Below are 24,514 nucleotides of genomic sequence, written 5' to 3'. Positions count from 1 at the left end.
GAGACAACAGAATAATACTTTTCCTTTTTTTAAACACAAAATCAACATCAGAATTTCCATCATACATAATCTATCAAGTACTTCCTAGGAAAAGTCAACATTACACAAGTTTGTATTTTGCTAAGGCAGTTTCAGCTTTAGCATTCATAAACATGAAAAAAAAAACATTATTAAAGTTAAGTTAAATCTTTAGGAAATAGTCATAGAGGCTGTCCAAAACATAACAATTTTAAGTTCTACAGAATATTTAAAGTAAAGTTTAAGTTTCATGTTGCTTCAAGCCTTTACCTATACGAACATTCCTGCTTACTGTAGGAACCACTAAGACAGCACCTCAGACATCAGCTATTTGTTGCTACCAGAGTGTAAAATTGTTCTTATGAACACAGTGCTTGTGTCAAGTTAAGCAAAAGAAGTTATCATTGACATAAAAAGATTTTGTAAGTTGTGGTAATGTTCTCAAGTCGATACATTGTGAGCAAGCCTATCAGCTGGAATAATTATGGTGTACAAATATACATATTCATGCAGGATAGTACTTAAATGGTTTAAAAAGGGGAAAATGGTTGGTGAGTAATAATAAAAAAAAAAAACCCTCTAACTGCTTCTTCATTCAATACTAGCTACAAAACATGAGATTTTTGTGAATGCAACATCATCCATTCAAAATGGTCTTCAGTTCCTACTAGTCCGTATACTTATCTGATTTTAGATAGTCTGACATCAAAATGACTTGAGTCTGTTGAAAAATGCAAGCCAACAGGATTATATCGCAAGGAGGGAGGGCAGGTCATTCTACTATTTCAGTTATTACGATCTCACACTTAGCATTCAAAGTAAGAGTTGTCAGGGAACACAAAGAAATCAGCTATGTATCAAACATTTTCTTTTTAATTAATAAAATATTGTAAAAGAAAAATCAAGTAAAAATTCTGGTAACTCCTATTTTACTACAGCCTTTTCAACAATAAAATACATTCTTAACTCTGGAGGATTCATTTAAACACAAAGGAATTCAAGCCTTCAAAACAAATAGTTACAGTGTTACACTTTAGCTGAAAATGTGTCCAACATGACTTAAAGTTCTGATTAACACTCACCTTTTCTTCCAAAGCATGATCTTCTCCTGGTGCCTGGTAAGGACCCACAAGCTTCCAGGTAACAATAACAACACTCCTGGGATCAAAAGCAGTCTCAGGAAAACCTCTTTTGATATAGTCTGATGCAAGTTGCAAGACATCTGATGACGAATCTTCCCTGTAATACACATTTCCATGTCCATCTGTTGTGTCCAGGTCAGCCATAAAAGGAGCAATAGCCCCAAAACTCACTGGGAATTGACCAAGATATTTTTCTTCACCTGAAGGTTCATTCACTGCAATAATCCCGTTAGTGGTAACCTAATAAAAAGATGAAAATTGTAACACAGATATTGTTCATATGGCTGTCTCTTACACATAGATCACACTATTTTCATTGCATTTTGAAAAGAAATTGAGTCAAAAATCAGGTTTGTATTTGAAAAGTAACTGGGTTTTTCAAGTTCTTGTTTTGTATCCCATGTCAGGAGTCCTGGTATTTAAGTTGCCTAAAACCAGAGGTATACTTCATGGATAGACCAGCCTTTTTTCCCTAGCAAAAGATTTTACCTATTTAAATTTCAGACATTTATTGCCTCTTCTAAAAAAGATATACCTCCCCACCATTGCTTCAGAAGCTGATAAAACTTCTGAGCAAAGAACTAATCCACACAGACACCAATCCAAAAAACTGCTCCATGCTTAAATATTGTAATAGTTTGGGTGAAATTCTTTTGGGAAGATGTACAGATTTTTCTTTGCCTCACAAGGACTGCTTTAATTTTCACTTCACTACAAACATCCTCCTAGGAACTTTACTACTGTGCAAGGCTGACAACAACAAGCTGCTGCTCATGTGAGCACAGCTCTTGTACCAGAGGCTATGGAGGCTAGGAGACAGAACTTCTCCTAGGAGACAGGCCCTATAAATTCTCTTACAGCTGAGTGCTGACAGAGTCCAGTGGAAAACTGGGTCTATTATTTGAAAGAAGAAAAAAAATTGTCAACATATATAAGTGAAACTCTCAGTTTGAAACTGCATACATAGTGGCTCAGTGAGGTTTAACTGGTCAGTGAGACAATGACTCAGAGCCAACCACCTCTGACTAAGACTGAAATAAACACATACATACAGTAGGTGCTAGGGCATGTCCAAGTGCGATAGCCAAACTCCACTCCGCTGGCTCTCACACACGCAAGCAGCAAGCAGGACTACAGATGTCAGGCCTTGGGATGGTGCACAAACTGCTCAAACACAGCTTTGTGTCCCAGATATGTATGGCACTGAGTGAATCAGCCACATACAAATCTATTTTCAGGTGTTGGACTGCATAACAGGACACATCCGACTACCTGCAGGTAGCCAGGCACTTGCTCTAGAGCTGCTGCCACATATACAAGGGACTCAGAAAGAAAAAGATGTTCCAAAACTGTCACTACAAGCTGTGAAACTAAAGCTGCAATCTTCTGCAGGTTGATCTCACTCACAGGGATTCCTGGGAGTCCGAGGAGAACAAACTGCTGCTGGATGCTGTGGATCACACAGTCCTGATGTTCTCAACTTTATGCAGTCTATACAGATGCTTAGAAGTGGGTCAGAATGGCCACTGTGACTCAGACTGCAAGGCCATCTAACCCAGTAGTCTGTCCCCAGCCATACCTGCTGGCTTACAGATTAACCAAACAAGAGGACATGCACGTACTTCTCTGACCAGCCTCCAACCACATTGACCTCAAGGGATTCCCTGTGGTTTGACTGTTTATTCACCCTCTGTGGATCTCTTCACATATTTGTTAAGTCTTCCCTTCAAAACATATAAACTTTATCATCCACAAAATCCCTGGAAAAGGAGCTCCATGAATCTGTGACTCAAACCCTGAGGTCTCTCCAACTCTTTTTTGTTTTCAGTCTGGCTCCCAGCTTCATTTGATGGTCCCTAGTTTTTGTATTGGGACATACAAAAATCCTACCCAGTCTCTCCCACTATATCATTTCTCCTCCAGAATGAAGACTCCAGTCTATTCATGCACTCCCTGTATAAGAGCTGTTCTCTGTCTCTGATCACTCTCATTGTCTCCAAATTTTTCTTCTCCTTTTCCCACTAAATAAATTTGGAAACAAGGAGGCCAGTAGGAGGCCACATATTCATTCCCTTCACAGAGAAATTGTGGGCTGTGCAAGCCCATCAAGGATACAGGCTACATGTATCTTGGCAACATCCTTTAAAATCTGGACCACCATTACTATGGCTACATACAGCAAATCAGAAAAAGTCTAGTATGAGAACTCATGATGCCAATCACCCCTTCATATACAACACACACCTATATCTTGAACCCTCCTTTGGCTAGACAGGGGGTCAGAGCATGCCCATTGCCAGAGGCTGGTGGTCAGTCAGCTTGGCGTATAACTGGATAATGGTTAGCAGAAAACTATTAGCTAAACTTAGCAAATAGTTCCCACAGTATATCAGAATTTACTTTAAAAGTGGCTTGACATATGCTGACTGTATTGTCTGCAGATGTATAAATTCACTAGCAGCTACAGTGTAAAATATTAAAAACGTCAAGATCATGTAAAAACTGGCAAGTTGGCTTTACGTATGAACAGTATATCTGAGATATATGAGCAGAAAATAACCTGCACAAGCACAATGGGAAAGGAGGTCATGTTAGAAAGGGGGAGAAGAAGCAAAGTATTGTGATAACTTTTTCTCTAATCATTTATGACTTAAAAATGGTCACAGATCCTAAGGCGAATTATGAATTTTAGGAATACAGAACTAAAAAGACAGCATGGGTTACCTCAGTATAGACCCTGCAATTACAGTCATTCATGCAACATAAAACTAGTCCAGAACTCCTATAACATCTGTACACTAGAAAATGCCTCATATTCCTATAAAGCAAAGCTAAAACATGACCTGAAAATGAAAACTCACCAAATATACAATACCACTGGAAGACAGTATGGAGGATGGTGGGCATTATGGTCTGTTTGCTAAGACCTTTAGCAAGGAGACGCACTCCATCTTTAAAGTAATAAATTTAGAGCCAATTAAAAGCTTTTCCCTTCCTTCTCCTTGCTTACACTTTTTGTACACAAGCAGCCCTACTCCCACTCTAAATCCTCTTGTGAGAGATGACTGGTGTTTGAAGTATTTTAAACAAATTCCATGCTCTTCATCAGATTTGGTGTGTACAGACTCTGCGGCTTCATGATCCCCCATTTATGGCAGAGATTAAAATAACATTAAGAGAAAATACAATCAGGACTAGTTAATACCACAGAGTAAAGCAGAAACCAAAAGGAATGGCCCTCCTCTTTTCACCTATTAGTGACATGGTTCTGACTATTCTTTTCCTATTTTGCTAACTTTAATGCAAAAAGTAATTTTATTAAGAAGATGCAAAATGCCAAACCCATTTTTTTGTACTTTATAAGTGAGACAGTTCACTTTTAAATGTTAAGGGAATGTTTGGTTGCATGTACTCTATCACCCAGAAAACAGTTGCAAGCCATTAAATGAAAATAAATACACAAACTGCTCACTTTGTGCAGTGATTTTTAGTGTAGAGAAAGAACACTTACTAATAATGAAAAGGCGTTTTTAGCTTTAACAATATATTTATATTGACAAAGATGGTGAATAGTATGATTTAACTTTACCCTGTTTCTTTTAAGTTCACACAGATAGGTTAAAGTACAAATCCCAAATTAAAGACAAGTAATTCAGAGTACACCCTGGGTTTCATCAGAGCATCATTCCTGTCAAAAGGGAAAGAGGAAAAAAAGGTCTAAGGTGGGCGTTGCTCAAAGACCAGCTTTACAGTATATCTTTCCTTTTAGGGTATAACACTATTCAACTTGACAGGAACTAACATAGATGTATTTTTAGATGTTAAACTTCTGGATTACACACATAGTTAACATACATTTGGGGTTTGTAGCAGAACAAATCATAGACACACTATTATAGGTCCACCCTGAAAATCAAGTAAGAAGAAAGTGCAAAGTAAGGAAGCACTTCTGTTAAGAGAAAAAGTGTATTTCTGTGTGTACTACAAAAATTCAAGTTTCAAACAAATAAGGCATTTTTTCCCTGTTCAGTGAGTAGACATTTTAAAGATTTGAATATTTCTGAGTAAGAGAGTTTAGAAAAATTGAATGTATTTTCATAATGAAGTGACAATTGACTTAAAGCAGCAAAGCTTTCTAATAGAAACATAATCAACTATTAATTTAGCAAGTTAATAAAAGGAAGGATTTAAAAAATTGAGCCACGCTTGCCTTAAAGGATTCTGGATTCTTCCCCAAATGGAGGTAATTCCCTAATCCTTTCATTTTTCCATATCAATGAATCTTAGTGTAAGCTGAAAAAGCCTTAATAAAAGCGTGCTATTAAAACAAATATGTTTGGTTAGTGATTGGATTCAATGTTATAAATCTTTCATAGGAAAACACCATATTGAAGATTACAGTATGTGAAAGCCTGTTTCCACTTATGAAACAAAAGTGCTCTCTTTTGTCTCTGAAAAAAGGTTTTGTTGCCAAGGATTTTATGATGACCTGATATTAAACAATTGTTTCTCAGAACTCCTTGCCTTTTTATTCACGTGAAGAGATAACTCAAACAACTCAGCTTCTAGACTTGAAAAAAATAGAAAGAGAATCCACAAATTTTCAACTGACTGAAGGCCAAAAATCAAGTGCTCAAAAATTAAGATGAGCTTACCACATTATCCTGATGAATCATACAGAAAGAAATATTTAATCACAACACAAAATCCGATCTAGGAATTCCTTTGTGTATTATCACATATACTACATGTTAATTGTATCAGCTTGATAACATTTACCACTAACTAGCAATACTTTGGCAAATCTTGCTTGCCAAATAACGTCATAGAGCTTAATAAGTACTCATTGCAAACATACATAAAAATACATAGTGTGAAGGCACTTTCAAAACTGCTCAATACATTTCCTTAACAGGTTTACTTTTCTTTTTCCTACCCGTTCACAGTTTGTACTGTGCTTCTGTTTTGCAGTACTCATGCCAGATTCAATGCAAGATAAAAACCTCTTCATAGTGTGTAGACTGATACTGAAATGCCACTCACTAAAACTGCTCATCCTTAGTACTGAGTAATCATGCTGGCAGAATCCTAAAAGTGATTCTGAAATAAACTTTATATGCGTATTCTTTCAGACAAAAGCTAACTAGAATTATTCCTCTTTCAGGGCATGGGCAAGTAAAAAGATCACTAAACTTAGGAAACCTGGTGTGTTTAATCCATTTACTGCTCTTCGAAAACTGTCCCCTTACCTGACACATTACCTGTTAGCTTTGCTTCTCAATGGCTGGATATACAGTCCCCTATCTTTCAAGAGTATGCCTGTGCTTTAAAAAGTGTATCTTTTACTTAGGTTGGCTAATGAGTGGCCAAACTTAGAGTACGGAAGACAAGACAATGAACTAAGGGTCAAACTGAAGTCTGAACTCCACTTAATACTTCATCTTTACTGCCAGTGTCAGTGAACAACACCCATTTTCCACACATGCATAACTTGAATCCCACAAAAGTTCATATTTCAGATATGATTGTCAGGATTTATCCAGGCTGGGGCAGTGTGGACAACGAAAAAGAACATAAGGGGCAGAACTAATATAATTCAGTGTAATGCAAGCATGTTATATCTTTAGTGAATACCCATAAAACGGAGTCAAGTACATGGGAATTACATTGAACTTTGCACAACTGCAGTCACAAGGGAGCTCTAGTTTCCCAAATGTCTTCATGTAGATTAGTCCACAGAACTGCATCTTCGACCCACAATGCTAAAACACACTGGTATATATGGACAGGGAGATGGGTTTAACTTATCAGATTAACACACTGAACATACTGCACCTTCCCCACCAAGGCCTTTCAACTGCCAGCCTAGATGAGGCTTCAGGGGAAAAGGGGCAATGATAAAACATGTAGTGCTCTTGCAGTGTTCTGAAGACATGCTGCCATTTTAAAGACTTTTTTTATGGCTACTTTTGAGCAGCTCTGCTCCAGACAATCTGTTTTCAATCCCACCTTCAAATACTAAACACCCTCCATTAGCTATAAACGTGCACACACAACTCTGGGATACAGATTCTGCTATAAAGCACACACACATGGCTGAGATGTGCCTACAGCCCAAAGCCTGCAATTACTCTGCATGTGGACTTCCCCTGCCCAAGAGACTCTTAAGCAATGAACATCCAAGAGCACCCAAGACATTAAGAGGCAGAAAGCACTTTCGGTGCTAAGAGGTGCAAGTCTTGGACATGTCAGGCTGCTGGTTAGACACACATAGTTTCAGTTTTGTGACTTCGGTATGCTGAAACACGAAAAACAGACCACAGCGAGGATGTTTCTTAGCTGAACACACTCTGTGTGTATAAGCACGGAAAACGCCTGGGGACGGCGTTCATTCTGGTTAATCGATTTGCTTTACCCCCTATTACCTGTTGAATCGTCTCCCAGTACAGCCTGTGAAGAATCGGCAACAGCCACAGCGTGAGAGGGACATTAACACGACCCTAACACCCAACTGAACACAACTGGAACAATTAAGCTCTTTGGACCGACCTCTGACCTCGGCGCTCACACAACCCACACGGAACCCAACAAGTACCACCCCGCACCACCCTAAAGCGTCCCGCGGAGCCCTCAGGAGTCGTCTCGACCCTCCGGCGGCCAAATGGGGCCCCGCACTCACGTAGAGGGAGTGGACGGCGGCGCCGTAGAAGCGCAGCGCCGTGCTCAGCTCCAGCGCCGCCGAGCGCGCGTCGTCCCCGTTCTCCAGCACGGCATCGCCGCGCTCCTCTCCGTGCGGGAGCAGCGCCAGCCGATCGGCGGGCAAAGCTAGGATGGGCAGCGCCAGCGCCAGCACCAGCAGCGCACAGCGCGGGCAGCTCGGCACGGAGCGCATCCCGGCGACTCCCAGCGGGAGGGGCAGCGCCGTCCCGCCGCTATAAGCGCGGGCAGCGGGGGCGGCCGGGCCGGGCCGGGCCGGGCCGGCGGGCGGGGGCGCCGCGGCCAATGGCGGTGCGGGGCGGGCGGGACCACCGGCCCCGGGCCCCCCTGGCTCGGCCCCGCCCGCCCCGGGAGCCCTGCGGGCCGCACAGCCCGCAGAGCGGGGCAGAGCCGGGCAGAGCTTAGGGGGACTCGGCCGCGAGGATCGCTCCCGGCCCGGGCATTGCCCCCCACCTCTGAGCCTGCGGGAGCAGAGCGGGGTCCGCGCCAGCACGGGGGGACCGGCTCCTGGGAACGCCCTGCGGGCGCTGCGTTAGGGACACTCAACCGCTTTCAGGATCAGTGTCTTTTGTGGGGTGCGAAACTCGGGAAGATAAACCGATGCAGGGTCGTAGGCATCCGACAGATGCTTTCAAAGCCGCGGCTCTCCGCCAGGACCGGTGGGGTTTCTGCGCTAGTTTGGAAAACTCCGACTCAAAGTTGCTCTAGCAGCTGCAGTGTCTTCCAGCAGCTGCGGTATCTTCCAGCAGCGTGCCAACAGCCAACACACTGAGACCAAATACCCAAAATCAACATGAAACAAAAATACGAATCCAGGTGCTTATTATCCGGGGAAATGAATAAATACACTGGAATGCGTTTCTTAAATTGACACCATCCATGTCAGAATTTCATTTGGTTATAAAATAAAACTAGAAAACTTATAAATCTGCAAATGAAAAATCACTGATATGAGATACAGGCAAAAGTAATATAGCATATACAAATATATTATTTCTGACTGTGCCTTCTTGTTTTATAGCCTAGTCCTGCTCCCTTGGAACACTCAGAAGCAACTGAAGAATGGTTATATTTCATATATTTTTTCCAAAGCTTCCAGCAGTGTTTAAGGATTAAATCTTGGTAAAGTGTATGCTGTGATATTTCCACACAATGTTTACAGCAGAAAATCACCTGAGGGAAGGTAGCTGAAATGCTATCCACATGCTTTTTACATGGCTTTGTACTTTTCTTTAAATGCCTGGGTTTTTTGCTGTTGTTGTTTTGTTTGGGGTTTTTTTGGTAAGAAAACATAATTTTGTACTTGGCAAATTGCAAGAGCACAAGACACTCCAGGGTAGAGCTATAACCATGCCTACCTGCAAGAAAGAAACACATCTGTTAAGCTAATCACTATGATCACTAGCAACTATCTACAACTATCTTCTGTATGTCAGTGAAAACAGTCACTGAGAAAAGTAGCATGGTAGTGTGGGAGGAAGGCAAGTCTTGTCTCCTTGAGTTCTTACTGTACTTACTGAAGAAAACTCTGAGAGGGTAACATTTTCCTATTAAATCCACATTATTTTCTAGTATTATGCCCAGAATTTGGAGGTCAAGGACCACTGGGAAGTTAGACACTTAGTGTAGTAAATTTGAAAGGCTGAAAAGTTAAATATCTACATCTGCATGTTTAAAACACGGGGTAGTAGCCATGTTAGAGTAAATCTTTTGTCCATTAGTCAGCATATTGAGATTGTTTAGTCTATATTTACCTTAAGAGGATTACAGTGTTTCTGTCATAGGCTGAACAAGTTTACCTTGTATGCAGTTCCCACTGTGAGGAGTGATGAGAATTGTTAGTTCTAAGACAAAAAAAAAATTAAAACAAATTCCTGTTGTCCTTTCTAGAGTCTTCAGTAATGACCTGAAAAAGGGATGGAAAAGCATGTTTACATTACAAAGTGGTTAATTGAGAGATATTGATGGCTAACACCAACCCGAATGGAAAATACAAAAGAGTTCAACAAGATTTAAGCAGGGAAGAAAAGTATTTAGATACAAACTGGAATATCACAATTGAGAAAGAACACAGCTGATAAATGCCAAGAACTCCACAATTTCATTGCATCTTAAATCAGATACGACAGCAGTTTACAATGCAATAGCATCCCCTGAGCAGGCACTGAGATTCTGTACAATAGATTAGATGGTTTTATTGTGTTACAGGGAGGTAAGTGAGGTTCTAAAGGCATATAATAACACTTTTTCCAGAGATTGCTTGTGAGAGCAGCGGTGTCACAGAAAATTCACCACTTGAAAGAATTCAGACTAAAGCAATAAAAAAAGATCAGACGACCAAAGGAAACAACATACAAGGAATTGCTAAAGAACTGAACATGTGTACTTGATTAAATGATAATGGGGAGGAGATTTGGTTAAGATTTTGCATCAAAGATATGGAGTGCCTTCAACTCAAATATCTGAAGAGTGCTACCAAACAGATGTAGGAATTATAAGGGTGAGTTTGAGGATTACAGATAACTAGAACACTGAAATAACTAAAAGAAAACATGAAACCATGTATCAAGAAATGCTTCCTCACCATGGGCTCTGTTTTCAGATAAATCATTGACTGGGCATAGTGGAAGCAGAATGACGGAAAGCTTTGAGAAGCCAACACTAGGCTGGTCGAATTACCAAACAAGAGACCTTAAGGAATAATTCTGTATTTAACAATGGAATAAGGCAGCCCAACGGATTTTTACTTGAGAGTTGAAAAAGAAGGTGCAGATATGGAGAAATTTGACCATCTCAAGCTTTTCCCCAGCTTCCATTAACAGAGAAAAGGGAGTTAGTGTTCCCTTTGTTGGCATGATTGAAGGAAGGAAAGTAATGCCCTGGGCCCCTCATGATGATTTTCTGCTGTTCAGTGATGACAAAGCATTTTGTCGTGATCATCAAAGGACAGACTAACCATGTGGTAATAAACTGGAGAGAATTGAGTATTTGGGATACTGGCAGGAAAGAATAGAACTGAGGACTGCTGAGAAGGAGCATTTTTTGGAGAGACAAGGTCATGGGAATCAGAAAGTCGCAAGCAAAGGCAAGGCTCGCAGGAAGATCATGGAGTGCACATCATAAATTTAAATCACTCTGTCTTGGAACTCAATGTTCATTGTTCGCTAGAGTGGAACATGATGAGATTCCTTCTGTAATTCTATATGAGCCAGTATCACTATGGAGGGCACACAACTCAGGAGCAACTTCAAGAAATATGTATTTTGCAGCAGAACTCTCTACAGAAAGAAACTAATTTTGAGACACCCTTAGGTGCTCTTGGGAAGCGATGCACATGAAAGACAATATTCTATCTGAACCTCTGTGCAAGGTGCAGAAGATTGTAGAATCCCTTCTTTTTCTGTCATGCAGAGATCTTATAGAGCAGTGAAAGGACAAGCTTCTTGGAAACTCATATCCTGCTCTGCAGAACCTCTAGGCAAGAATGGGATGTATTAACGCTTGGCCAATGACCTGGTCAGTACAGAAGAGATACACTGCTGTGATATAATGGTACACAGTAGTAACAGATTGCTGCCCTGGACAGGGCAAGAAGCACGGGGAGAAACAGTATCTCTAGGATACACCCTTCCTAGGACTGGTGCTAGGAGAGACTGTGTATTTCTAGGGTTGCCTTTATCTATTTCTCTCTCTCATTATTAGAACTGATAACTATATTAATAGGGGACAGGAAAAAAATCACAGAGGAAATTATGCTTAAACAGAGTCATGAACACTTTTCTTCATCCGAGTTTATAACTTAGGAAAAAATCAATGGAAAATGGAACAGAAAAATATGAGCATCACCGAAAATTGCTAGATAAAAAAGCAGCCTTACAATCCTCCCATCTGTCAAGTAGCCAGAGCCACACAAAAAACATTACAATTTTAATCTTTTTTATGTATATTTTATCCAAGTATCCTTCTTATATCCTAATGCTTATTCTCTTTAGAGAACAGACTGTGTAATCCAGTAAGAATTCTAGAACTTTTCTGTAGTAAGAGAGAGTCTTCATAGGGCAAGTGGGTATATAATTAGTCTTCTATTTAAATATTCAGCACCGCGCTAGTACACCTACTCCAAGTCTTACTGTTTTGTTATTATCTAAAAGTTTTAGCTTTGTGCCACAAAAGACTCCAAACAGACAATAAAAAACTAATTCAGACTTCTAAAAAACACAGAGGAGACAGGAAGACAAAATGTATGACCGTTTTCTCTTATACACAAAAAACAATTACACTATGAAGGAACATTGTTTTTTAAACAATGGGAATGGGATGTGGAAAAGCAATTTGAATGGAACAGGAAGACAGCTATGGAAAAGGTATCCTTTACCTCCTATCTACTCCAAGACTAAAGAAATAATTACTCTGACCCACTGATACTATGTCAGATTTCAGAACAGAGATATTACATACAAGGAAAACATATATTCTTGTAGCCTGGTGAAGAGGTGGTATTGAATGCATCTCAAGTTAAACCATCACTTCAGATTGAATATGCACCCAAACCAAAACATTGCTATATGTGGTATTCTGTTTTATGTGGAATCCAGACTTTGACTGAGAATTTCAGCTGTAGATGAAACACACAAAAAGATGTCACATTGAGTTCCAACAGCAAAGCTTCTAGATGATCAGTAACAAAGGAAATGCCAAGCACTGATCTGATGCTTGTGGTGGTCAGAAATTCAATAAAAAATGGTTGCAAGAGAAGCTCATCCTCAACTTTTCTACAAATGTTCAAAAAGGCTAATAAAGTGTGAAACACTGACACAGTCTCTCCTCTGACAGCCAAGCTGCTATCTAACCTCTACTCCCTGTGTCTGCAGAGCACCCAGCCAGCCTCACAGAGACTGGCCTTGCCTAGATTCTCTGCCAGCTAGAATAATACATCTTGCAACAATTGTCTTTTAGAAAGAGTATATGGTTTCTCAGATGAGTCTAAATAATCACAGCAATTCAGAGAAGACACTCCCCCCATGATGATTGAATGACATCTTTTGCAAGGAAAAAGGCTTATATCTGAAACTGACTTTTCTGGAGTGGAATCCATTGCCTAAGCTAGTGAAATTCACTGCGGGGAATCTATTATTACCTATTATTATCTATTATTACCTTGAGCGGCTGTAAGTAAAATGGAGAAACTGATTTTCATTCAGGGTAGGTGATGCTGTGATGCAGCAAAGACCAACAATTTTAATTACTTTTTTTACAAAAGGACTGGATAATGGAAAAAATATTTAATAAAGATAACATCTATTCTTATTAACAGTATGGACTCAAAATTAAGTTGTAGTTCATCTTTAAATGTAGATATAGTTGTAAAAGCCCTACAGAGAGGGAGAACAAAGTTCCCTATAATTCCATACTTGGCCAGATTGAACACTAGTTATTAATATTTCCTTTAATGAAGTTGCTTGTAAATATTTTCACTTTTGGGCAAGGTCTACTGAGAAAGAAAATCCTTCCACCTAAAAAAGAAAATGCAAATGTTTCCTGATCTCTCCTGGTCAACTGTTCAAAGTTAGCTACACTGAAGGCTTTCTGCCTCGAGGAGTCCACTCAGCGCACAACGAAGTTTCCTACAAGTTACTGAAATTTATTTGCGAGCTTAAGATAATTTTCTGAGTGGGATGAATGTGTGTGTTCAAAGACAAAAGCTTACCTGAGGATAGCTGAATCATAATGTTAGACTCCAAGAACATTGTCAACAGGCAAAATTTTTGAGTGACGACTCTGCTAACCATTCCATACAAAATGATAGTAAAAAATGGTGGGTATCAGCTCAGTATTTTCATAGTTGTTTTTTTTCTTCATAAGTCTTCTAGTACCGTGAGTTGAAATTGTAGCTATGAGGTGTTATAAATAAAATAATTTATTCTTAGATTAAACATGTATAAGTTCAAGAACTTACTGTACATTTTTCATATGAAGGCCTAGTTTTTGTGTTTGGAGATAAATTATATTTACAATGTTGGATATAATTCATGTAGTTGGCTCTAACACACCATACATTTTAATGTTGAAAGAAGATTTTTTACTTTTTTTTTTTTAACTGTGTAAAGACTGTGAACTTTCCCCTGACTTGAAACAGTCCAGATTAAAAAAAAAAAACAAACCAGCAACCCAGGAGTAATTCCATGTATTACAACTTCTCATTCTTTCTGACCTAAGGACTTATATTGCTGTTCACTTCATTTGGAATCTGCAGACTAATACAAAAAATGGCTCACTCATTCTTCCCAAACACAGTTTAGTGTTTTAGTCTAGCATGTAACACTACAGTTTTGTCATAGCAACAATAAAACATGGGGATCTGCTCTAAGGCAACTCAGCACAGAAACAATCACATTGCCCCTGGGAAAAAGAGGAATTATTTGCAAACGCTAGGATTGATGCAATAACTTATTCATTGGAGAAGCGACAGGGCAAGAGCAAGAAAAACCTCTTCTACAAGAGGTTGCTGAGAACAAACTCTGTGTGTAGTCTACACTCCCAGTTGAGAGAGGGACAGGGGATGATCCCAGTGGCCAAGTAGCAAAGACTGGATTGTGTCCAAATTACTAACCCCTAGATCTCCACTCCACATAGCATTTAGCCCACGATGTCTGCTGGGTTACTGTAGCCCTAGGACACAATTTGTTTCATTCTTCCCCCTTCCTCCCTGCCCCTGTTCACAGTGTTTGAAATAAAGTGAACTGTTATGCAGACCAGCAGTGGCTCAGTTAAAGCACAAAACTAAGGCTACATGTCATATACCACAGTGTGTGACAGGGTATGTGCAGGTATTTGAAGTCACAAAGCCTTTGGGCTAGCTCTGGAAGATCAGAAAGGGCCAAGAAAAAAGTTTGGTCCTGGTTTATGGCTGCCTTTTGAGTGTGGTCCTTGGAGTAAACTGTTGCCAGACCACTCCTGTGCTTTTTCTTGAAAAGAGCCTTTTGGAGCGGGCAAGAAATCAGCTAATACGTAGATGGGGTATTCAGGGGTTCAGTACATGAGACAGATCCCTGGCACTCTCACATTTAGCAGTACAGATATACCTATATGTCTGCAGTCAGAGGCATATTTCTGAGCTTTTCAAGAGGGAGAGACAGCAAGACTGTTAAAACTGAAAAAGCTACACTTCCAAATGAAAGGTTAACAAAACCCTTTTCAGGTAACTACTTATTCCATCTGAATCAATAGTTAACATCCTTCTCCTTTACCTTTTCCCCACAAGGGCCTTTAACACTATACCAGTTATCTGCATCCTAGCTTCCTTCCTTATCTTTTTTTTCAGAAGAGGCTTTTTATTAACCTTTTGGGATCTTAGGGCTGACCCTCTTTATGGCTCATTGACCAGTTCTCATTCCTTGAGTTCTTTCTCAGAGAAACTCTTGCCTGTTTGCCTTTAACTGCGAATCTTTTATGATTCTCTCAAACTTCCTGCATGAAAAACATTTGAATGTTTTCCAGCAGCACAGATTTTTCAAAGCTACACAGTTGCACAGATCTGTCAGCGTGGGTTATACTTATTTGCAATTTAAGAAAAGATATTATCCAAAATAAGAATATATATATATGATCCTTAATCCTCTATTTTTGCTTGAAATATATACCTGTTATTCATGGATTTTGTGTATTTAATACATTTGTCCCTTGAAATAATTATCTGATCCAGCAATCCCACCCATCTTTAGAGCCATTAAATACAATATGAAATTGCCATTTGGAAACCCCTATTTACTATGTGTACACAGTTTATATAGCCTGAAAAAAATCTGGAGATCAAATTGCTGAAAAAAAAATAATGGAGAAAAATGTGTATAACGTTGGACCCAAGTTTAAACAAAATTATTGATTTTTCTGGATATTGGACATTTTATCATCTGAGTAGGGAGTCTAACTTCTGAAGAATGAGTCACAGCATTTGAACAAATGAGAGCATTGTGTTCTTCGTGAGGGAAATCTGCTGTCCTCTGCTTCTTCTATATTAGTAAATAAAATTCAGTTATTTAGTACTTAGAACAGGACTTTGCCTTATCCAAAATGTAGTTGTTTTTCTGTGGCTTATTTTCTGCAACAGTACTAGAGCATAAAGCAGTTATTACATCTTGGGCACTTTTAAAACCTTTCCTGTAAGGATTCCATTCTGTTCAAAGTAGTTTAAAGACTAGGGGTCTCTAAGAACAAATGTTCATTGCACTATATAATATGCAAATAGTTTGTTTTGCTGCTAGGTTCCCTAGCTCTGAATACTAGAGCTGTGTTTACATGTTCATAACTATGTCTTCATAGGCATTGAATTTTATTGCAACAGTCAGTATTAAGTTTTACATTTCCTTTGTTATGTTAAAATCTGTCTGCCATTTTTCTAGATCATCAGTAAAAGTTCATATACAGCAGTCACAGTAAAATAGTCTCAAAAATCATGGTATAATAGTTTCAACAGCACTTTTCATTTGTCAGATTTCCACTCTGTCAGACCTGTCCTAGTGATTTATGAAACAAACAAAAAGAACAAACAGAAAAATTAAGGTACCAAAAAAATATAGCTTGTCCAACTGGCAAATCAGAAAGCACATAGGAAACTCAGTGGAGATTTCCTAACAACAATTCTGCTCTGAATTGGAGCAGATCATGTTTCTTCACAAGGAAAATGCCAGTTTCAACTAATTAGAATCAGTTTCTTATAGTGAATACACAACTAAGAATTCTGTTGCTGCCTGCTAAATTCAGCCTCATTGGGGAGGATATGACTGACAAATTACAGCTCAGTAAGCAGAAAAAGATACAATACTTATGCAGCAATTTTCATTCTGTGTGGTGGAGGAATGAAAAGGTTGGTCTTAAATATCTGCAAGCTGTTTCTGATATCCATAAAGTGTGCCATTACTTTGAAAACAGGATGTATGCTTCAGAGTAAAGTAAAACAAACAGACTGATTTAACACAATAGCATAAAGTCATCCCTGACAGTGCAGTATTTTTCAAATAACCCTCTTATTCAAAGACAGCAAAATACAAAGATAGGAGAATTCAAGAGAAAACTATTTGGTATGATTCCTGCCTGAATAACACCTTTAGAGTTTCCATAGCGTAACATCCATTTTACATGGTAAACTGTGACCAAGACTAACTTAGTTTTCTTGCTTGCTTGCTTGAATATCTCATTTCCAGATATTCATCAGCATGCCCTGCATGTTTCATGTGTCTAAGTGTTCTCCAAAACTTGGGAATATTTTTGCCTGAGTATTTGCAACATTGGGGCTTATATTTAGTAGCATATACATTATACATACAGAAGAACTTAAAGGTACATTGCCCTTATTATTTCACTGCCACTAACAGTAACATTTTTTCTAGTTTCTATGACTTCTGAACATTCCCTACAGTTTACTATAATTTTCTCGTGCTTTTCAGACTGACTTAAACAGAAATCCCCACAGACAGCTCAGCCTTGTCTAAGGTCAAGAAATTTGTATGTCCAAAGATCCTATCTTCACTGAACAAGCTTTTTCGTTTTTGGTACCAGACATAAACATTTGTTGCATGTACTGCTTCAATAGAGTAACAACTTAGTTACTGTCCCAGCATCTGAACCAGCTGCTTTCAGCTGCTCCTGCTGTGGCAGAGACAGACCCAGGACCGAGAGGAGGAAGCCTGTTGGACTTACCCTGGCCTCAGTAACCTCACTTCTTACTCTGAGGGTGTCTTTTTTTCAACTTAGAAGGAATAACCAGGGAGAGGGAAACCAGGATTTCAAAAGGAGTCAGATGAGAGAAGGACGGTAGGAAAGAGAGCTTGAGTCTTTTAAGTCAGAGGATACAAGTATAAGCCCTATCATGATCAGCTTTTGTTCATGCAAATTGTTGCATTTACTTTAAGGGAGTTGATCACATAGCAATGGAAAACTTTAGACCACAACTTGGGCATCCCATCCTGCAGGTAAAGAAGCAAGAGCTGGGTGGCTGCCTAACCATGTGTGTACTCCCAGCCATATCAAACGAAACCCAGGGTCTGGTTTCATGCTGGTCCTGACATCCTGCATGATAAAATGGATCTCTTCATTGACAGAAGATCTCTCTTATCTCCAGTAATGCTTGGCTGAGTGAATTCTCTAAATGAGGGCCTGCTGTGTTTGAATAAAGGAGAAATACTGCTACTCAGTAACAAGGAAGGATTCTTGGAGAAAGGAAAGGAGTAGGCATGCCTGACTTGCTAGGCACAAGAAAGGCACTGGTATTGGTGGAAGGAGCAAAAAACTGGGTGAAGCTAGTGCCATCCAAAAAGAGAGCACTACACAAGAGACACTAAGGTGATTAAAAGGTGTATTTGGAAGTTAATCCTTGTTGAGATTGTCTCCTGCTTCTTACGCCTAATAGTTTATTTCTTCAGACTTTATTCAGTGAGTATTAAAGATTTCTTGGTGTTGTAGGCTTTCCCTTTAGGACTGTGGGCAAACAGCAAACATAACAAAGCAGCAGCTGAGGGCTCCAGCAAGTTTCTCCCTGGCAGAGGTCCCACGCCTGTGAAACCAACCAGCAAAGATTCAAGTAACGCTGCTGATGCTTTTGAGAAAGCACGCAGGATCACCCTTAAGGAGAAAAGACAACGCAGAAAGAATCGTGCCTTGCAGAATATACCATCTAAGGAGTCTTTCTGCTGTGCCTTTTGCAACCGGACATGCCTGTCTCGTATTGGCCTTTTTAGCCACCAACGCGCTTGCAACAAACGTGGGTAGAGCCCTTCCCAAATCTTCGTTCGCGAAGCCTAGCCATGATGACCTTGCAACCTCTAAAAGGTGACTTTTCAAAGCTGGCATCAGGATTGCCTGAGGACAGCCAAGAAACTACAATATCACAGGGGAAGCAAAAGTTCTCCACAAAGGACGCACCTATGGAGCCAAAGCCTGGAGAAGACCTTGTTGTGGTCTTCAACATCCTCACAGGGGGAAGCGGAGGGACAGTTACCAATCTCTTCATTCTTGTGACCAGTGACAGGACTCGAGGAAATGGCATGAGACTGAGTCAGGGGAGGTTTAGTTTGGATATCAGGAAAAATATTTTCACCTAGAAGGTGGCTGAGCACTAGAACAGGCTCCCTAGGGAAGTGGTCACAGCACCAAGCCTCTCTGAGTTCAAGACAATGCTCTCAGGCACATGTTGTGATTCCTGGGGTGTCCTGCGCAGGGCTAGGAGTTGGACTCAGTGATCCTGATGGGTCCTTTCCAACTCAGCATATTCTACGATTCCATGCTAAAGGACATAAGCCTCTGTTGTGCAGCTCCAAAGGGATATTTCAAAACAGAGCTCAGACAAACTCAAATCCCTAGCATGACAGACTGAGACCAGTGACTGATGAAAAGCTCTTGTCTACCAATATTTCAAGCCTTACACTTTGAAGGAGAGACAAACCACTGACTCCTACCATACAGCTTTTTCGAGCACTCTGCTGCAGGCTCCTTCTCAAAGGAAGCTGTTGCCTTCCTGCTGCCCCACCTCCCGCCGTCCGTAGCTAACACACCCTGTCTTTCTGACTGGAGACCGTGCTCACTGTCAACCATTATTAACTACTTCATGGATTTTCGAGGCTGTGGCGAGTGGGAGTTTGCACAGGCCACGCTGAGAGGGGAACCACAGGACCTCACGTTGGCACACGGTACTCTCAGTACATTACCCTCGGTTCCTTTCCACCGTGCTCCGGCACAGAACAGTAACACCAGCACCCTCCGCTGGCCTCTGCCATGAACACACCCGCAGTGAACCGGCTGATCGGAGCTGCTGCTAGATCTGTTATGTAGAATCCAGAGAAATACACCGTTTTACTAAATATATTGGTAGGTCATACTCTCTGTAAGTGGCCTCCAGCTGCCTCCAGTCACTACACACATATGCTATGTAAAAGCAGGGGCAGTGACTTTAAAGCTTATGCACAGAAAGAGCACTTAATTTTAGTGTTAATTACAATATTCATAAACTATGTTATCATATATTAAAATATATACTTTGTATATATTTTTGTATATGTATTTGTATATATATACTTTGTAGCTTGTAATTAAAATGTAAATTATTTAATTTTTAAAAAATATTTTATTATTTAAATTATTATAAATTATCATCATAATATTTTTCCTCTGAGATTTCTGGCCATTGAGTATGCTCAAAATTCAAGCAAAAAAAAGGGACAACTTAAGTCAGTGCACCTGTAGCAGAGAGGGTGTCTGGGTGCATGACAGCTTGTAAAAAATATCTTTTGTTTGATTCAGAAGCGGTGACTCTTAAGCACATTCAACATATTTTAACTTTTTTTTTTCTTTGAAGATCATCTGTAAATTACTGATCTAAAAATGTTTATTTTGTGTAGTTAAAGAAACTCTTAGTCTATATTGAGGTGTCCAATAACAAAATGAGAAAGGTTCATGTTGAAAATAATGGCCTACCTCAACCAGTTCATATCTGATTATATATTTATTTTTGAGGGGATATTTTCTCTTTTTTAGTGTATGTGCATTCATGCAGGTTGGTACAGTTTATTTTTTTTTTTTAGTGGCTGCTCCTGCAGAGTAGCAGTGATTCCAAGAGCTGGCTGATATGTATATTTGATTCTGATTACTCTTACCAATTATATAACCAAAACCACCTAGACTGAACCTGGGGAAGGTCATTAGTAGCCATTATATTTGCTTACTGTAACTACATGGATTTGGATACTTATGTGGAATTTAAATGGATAGACTGCCTTTGAAATATGCTCTATAAAATCATGTAAGTAAATAGAAACAGAATACATATGCAATGACTAGATTGAATCTTAGCACAAATTCCTGGATGCCCCAACCATGTGTAAGAATATATATTGTGTCAGATCTTCAGCCAGTACATCATACAAACTGGAGTGAAATCAATATATACAGTGACTTCAAAAAAGAAAGCAATCATAATTTTCAAGATAGAAATATGTCCCAGAGGAGGAGGATAGAATCAACATAATCTGTCTCTGTGCAAAAAGACAAGTGGTGGCACTGTTAGTAAAGTTAGCTACTCCAGTTCTGGTAATGCTCAAGATTCTTCCAACAATTTGGCAGCATGTGGGTTTCTAGGAGTTTAAAAATGCTCTGATTTTGTATTAGCAAAGCAAATAAAAAAAAAAGCCTCATAAAATATCTTAATGTAAAAAAATGTCAAAAATACTGTTGAAGCAAAGAATATATAATGAAAGATAAAACACTCAGACTGTAAGTCTATATTAGTGGAATCCCCCTGAAAGGATAGAATTTGGTACTACTGAGTGTTCAGGATTTTCAACTGCTTTGCATACACAGGTATCTATCACAAAATGTGATAGAGACTTTTGTATTTTCTCCTCATTAGTCTCTGTGTTTTATGGCCAATTAAGAAAGGCTGAGAATTTTCCATGTTCTCTGTCTTGCAGGAGAAAGCACAGAAGGAGAAGTAGTTGCTTTACTTTTCCGTGAAAAGATTTTTTTTCCACAATATATCCCATTCCTTCTAACATTAAATTGATTTTTATATACTGCTATAAGGCTTTTATGAAGAGAATATATGGTACAAATAACTAATTTCGCTTTCACCTTTTTTTAAAAATAGAAATCACTTTCTTTTTACAAAGTTCTGTAAACTGAAGAAACAAAAATAGTTTAGATTTAGTATGTCTCATGAAAATACTTAGAAGACTGAATTTTTCTTTTGTAACTCATTTTTATAGAGCTCTATGGGTGAAACTGATTCTCCACTGCCCCTACTGACTTCTAACTACCAAATCACACTCTTTTTTATTGCAAACATTCTGACATTACTATTTTGCTTCTCTTAATTAAAAATTATTGCTAGACATAAACACAATAAAACGGGTAGGTCATTAGAATAAATTGGATAAAATCTTAACCAAATTATAACCAAAGCTGTCTGAAGATACAGACAGAGGCTTGCATAGCCTACCTTTGAAGATACAGTCCTGGAAATTCTTACTTTCTTCTTCATATCTTTGTACCCTTTTGCCATATTTTTGAACTCAGGACATGCTTTTAGCAATGTGCAATAAATGGCCTAGAGCCATATGCCTTGTAGGACTACAGTTTTATACTTGTGGTTATCAAGAAACCAAATACTTAACATGACTTATGTTATGCACACTTGATGTCATGAAACTGAGAAACAATTGGGACAAGCAGTCCTGTCATATAACCATTCCAACAAGCTCTGTCAGTTAGCTAAAATTACTTTTGATTTTAGTTGTGTCATCGATGCCATTGATGAAGGTCTCTTTAGTACATCTCTTGAATTTAAACCTACAGATTTAATTATACAAACCTAAAACCATTTCGTACTGATTAACAAGACTCAAATTCATCTGTTCAGTTTCTTTCATTAAGGCAGTTTGAAGTTCTGTACATTTTTTTCTACTCATTTATCAAGTGGCTGTACCACCCTTGCCTAGCTGAGGTTGAGAGAGTCATTACTTTTTAAAAAATATGGGGCAACCAAATGTGAAAAATAAAAAAAACCCAGCAGTTTCTGATGAAACATACAGATAACATCTGCAATGGCATAGTTAAAATGAAGCAAATACACCTGCACATAGGTACACAACTCTTAAAACATTTTAATAGCAAAAATGGTTGAAGGAATTTTGCTGTAATTTTGTCTGTTCTAGAAGGGGATTGGAAACTTGCCATTGTACTATACTGGATTTTCATTCAAAATAAACTACAGTCAGAACAGCTGGAGGTAATAGAAGTATGTCCAGGATAAATACTTTCTCCCTGCCCTCCATCCCAGCTGTTAAATCATTTTATTCCTCTTCCTTTCACAGCATGTACTACTGGATAGTTTCTACACTCTCTTCTCTGCAAAATACCTCAGCTTTCCTCACCCTGTACTTACAAAGAGCTGATATGACCTGACACAAACCCTTATTTTACCAAATGTCAATTCGCAAATATCTTACACCCTACAAGCAACCATATTGCTTCTTAACAACTCTGGTTCCTCCTACAACACTTATTGCACTACCATTCTGAAGTATGGATCCTGGGGGAAAAACAATCACTAAAGGTAAAACCACAAAATGTCTTCAAATAAAACTTGCATTGAAAACCTTAATTCCACCATGTCCTAATCTTTAAATAGTTAATATCTTATTACTGAATACTTGAATATTATAAATTATTATCTAGGTATAACTTCAATTATATTTATATTTACTAATATATTAAGGGTTAATATTAATATAGTGACCCACTGTATTTTTTCTTTTACAGTTATGATTTATTGTAAATGTATTGCCAAATATGATTATTAAGAAATCATGTTTGTAGTTGTCCTGGTTTTGATTGGGATAGAGTTAATTTTCTTCTCAGCTGATACAGTGGGTTTTTTTGGATTTGGTATAATAATGTTGATTAGCTGCTTGCTGGGGTTAAACCACAACAGTGGCTTGGATGCTTATTTAATATAATAAACTTACATAGAAATAGGTTTATAAAAAGGAATGAGAAAGACAAAGGTTTTGCTATCCACATGATGATATCATCAAACAACTTGCTTGTGAGAATTTTACAAAAATACCCCAAAGACTGAGAGGTAGCACATGCTGTCTCCAAGCAGAGTTTTTCTTTAATGTCGTTCCTGTAATAACATCTGCAGCTCTGTTTCTTCAAACTTTCTCTTTTCCTCTTTTTCTTTTTTCTTTTTTTTTACACTTTTACAGTTCTCTGCTCTGCTCCACCCACTAGAGCAATTTTTTCAGCTGGTCCATTTGAAGTCTCATGCATTTAATGTTCTGCACGGTAAAAACAAACATAAGCAGTTGGCATGATTATTGCATTCGTGAAACTGTCATCTCTCAGTGTCTTAGAAGCAAAGGCAGTTCCATTTATGAACATGCAATATGTACTTGTCACTTTTCCCCCAGTAAAACCAACATTTTGTTAAGCCAGCTACTATTGTGTTTCACATAATTGTATGTTACTGATGTAAAGGAAGAGGAGACAAAGCACAATTGATTTCTGCTACTGAGGCACAGTTCATAACCAAGTAAAACACTGCAGAAGCAATCAGGACAATGCTGGTTAATGCTTTGCAACAGGGGCGAATACAGAAAAGCTACTGGTCGGGACAGGAAACTGCCTGGCTAAATGCAGCTGGCTAAGGGACATGAACCTATGTAACAACCTCTGTTTCTCTTCCAGGGGAGCTTTATGGAGAAAACAGGCATCTTCACAGGCAGGCAGTACAGAAAAGCTGATACCTTCAGAGCTGCAAAGGAAAGCAAGCAGCTTCAATCTTTGTGTCCATCTCAAATGATCAGTAGGAAAAAAAAAGAAAAAAGAAAAAAAAACCCCAAATACGCTAACAAACCCAGAATTTAAACCCATCCAGAAGGAGCTGGTAAAACCATTCCTTCCCATTTCTCATTTTCCACGAGGGGGCGCGGTGGTACCGGCGGGACAGGCTGGGAGGGTGGTGGCTCTGCCTGCCCTGCCTGAGAGGAAGGGTCGCGCAGGACCCGCCTCAGCGCTCCCTCTCATTCCCTCTCGTTCTCCTAGGGGCCCGGGGCTGTCCTTGTGCCTCCGCCTCTCCCCGTGGCCCC

At 39.2% G+C, this 24,514-nt stretch overlaps 1 protein-coding gene and 1 long non-coding RNA gene across 5 annotated transcripts in view; one reads left to right on the top strand and one right to left on the bottom strand.

The window, feature by feature from the left end:
* NID1 (nidogen 1) overlaps nucleotides 1-19,660 on the bottom strand; it is a 54,103-nt gene extending 34,443 nt beyond the window's left edge. The window contains exons 1-3 of one of the 4 annotated variants that reach the window (XM_027684898.1): nucleotides 19,328-19,427; nucleotides 9,677-9,783; nucleotides 1,101-1,400 (exon numbers count right to left, since the gene is read on the bottom strand). In XM_027684898.1, coding sequence (XP_027540699.1) covers nucleotides 1,101-1,304 — 204 coding nt within the window. In that variant the 5' untranslated portion in view covers nucleotides 1,305-1,400; nucleotides 9,677-9,783; nucleotides 19,328-19,427. Of the gene's footprint in view, nucleotides 1-1,100; nucleotides 1,401-9,676; nucleotides 9,784-19,294; nucleotides 19,428-19,576 lie in introns of those variants that run through there. The other 3 variants (XM_027684876.1, XM_027684889.1, XM_027684884.1) reach the window with 3 other exon arrangements.
* On the top strand, nucleotides 19,479-23,802 carry LOC113968382. The gene is made up of 4 exons (XR_003534492.1): nucleotides 19,479-19,558; nucleotides 22,577-22,650; nucleotides 22,736-22,977; nucleotides 23,633-23,802. It is a non-coding gene; the product is annotated as an uncharacterized LOC113968382 (long non-coding RNA).
* Nucleotides 23,803-24,514: the final 712 nt, after the last annotated feature.

This window comes from Neopelma chrysocephalum, unplaced genomic scaffold, assembly GCF_003984885.1.
Source record: "Neopelma chrysocephalum unplaced genomic scaffold, ASM398488v2 Primary Assembly neopelma1_23, whole genome shotgun sequence".
NCBI classification, from domain to species: Eukaryota; Metazoa; Chordata; class Aves; order Passeriformes; family Pipridae; genus Neopelma; species Neopelma chrysocephalum.
This window is presented reverse-complemented; position numbering and strand designations above follow the sequence as displayed.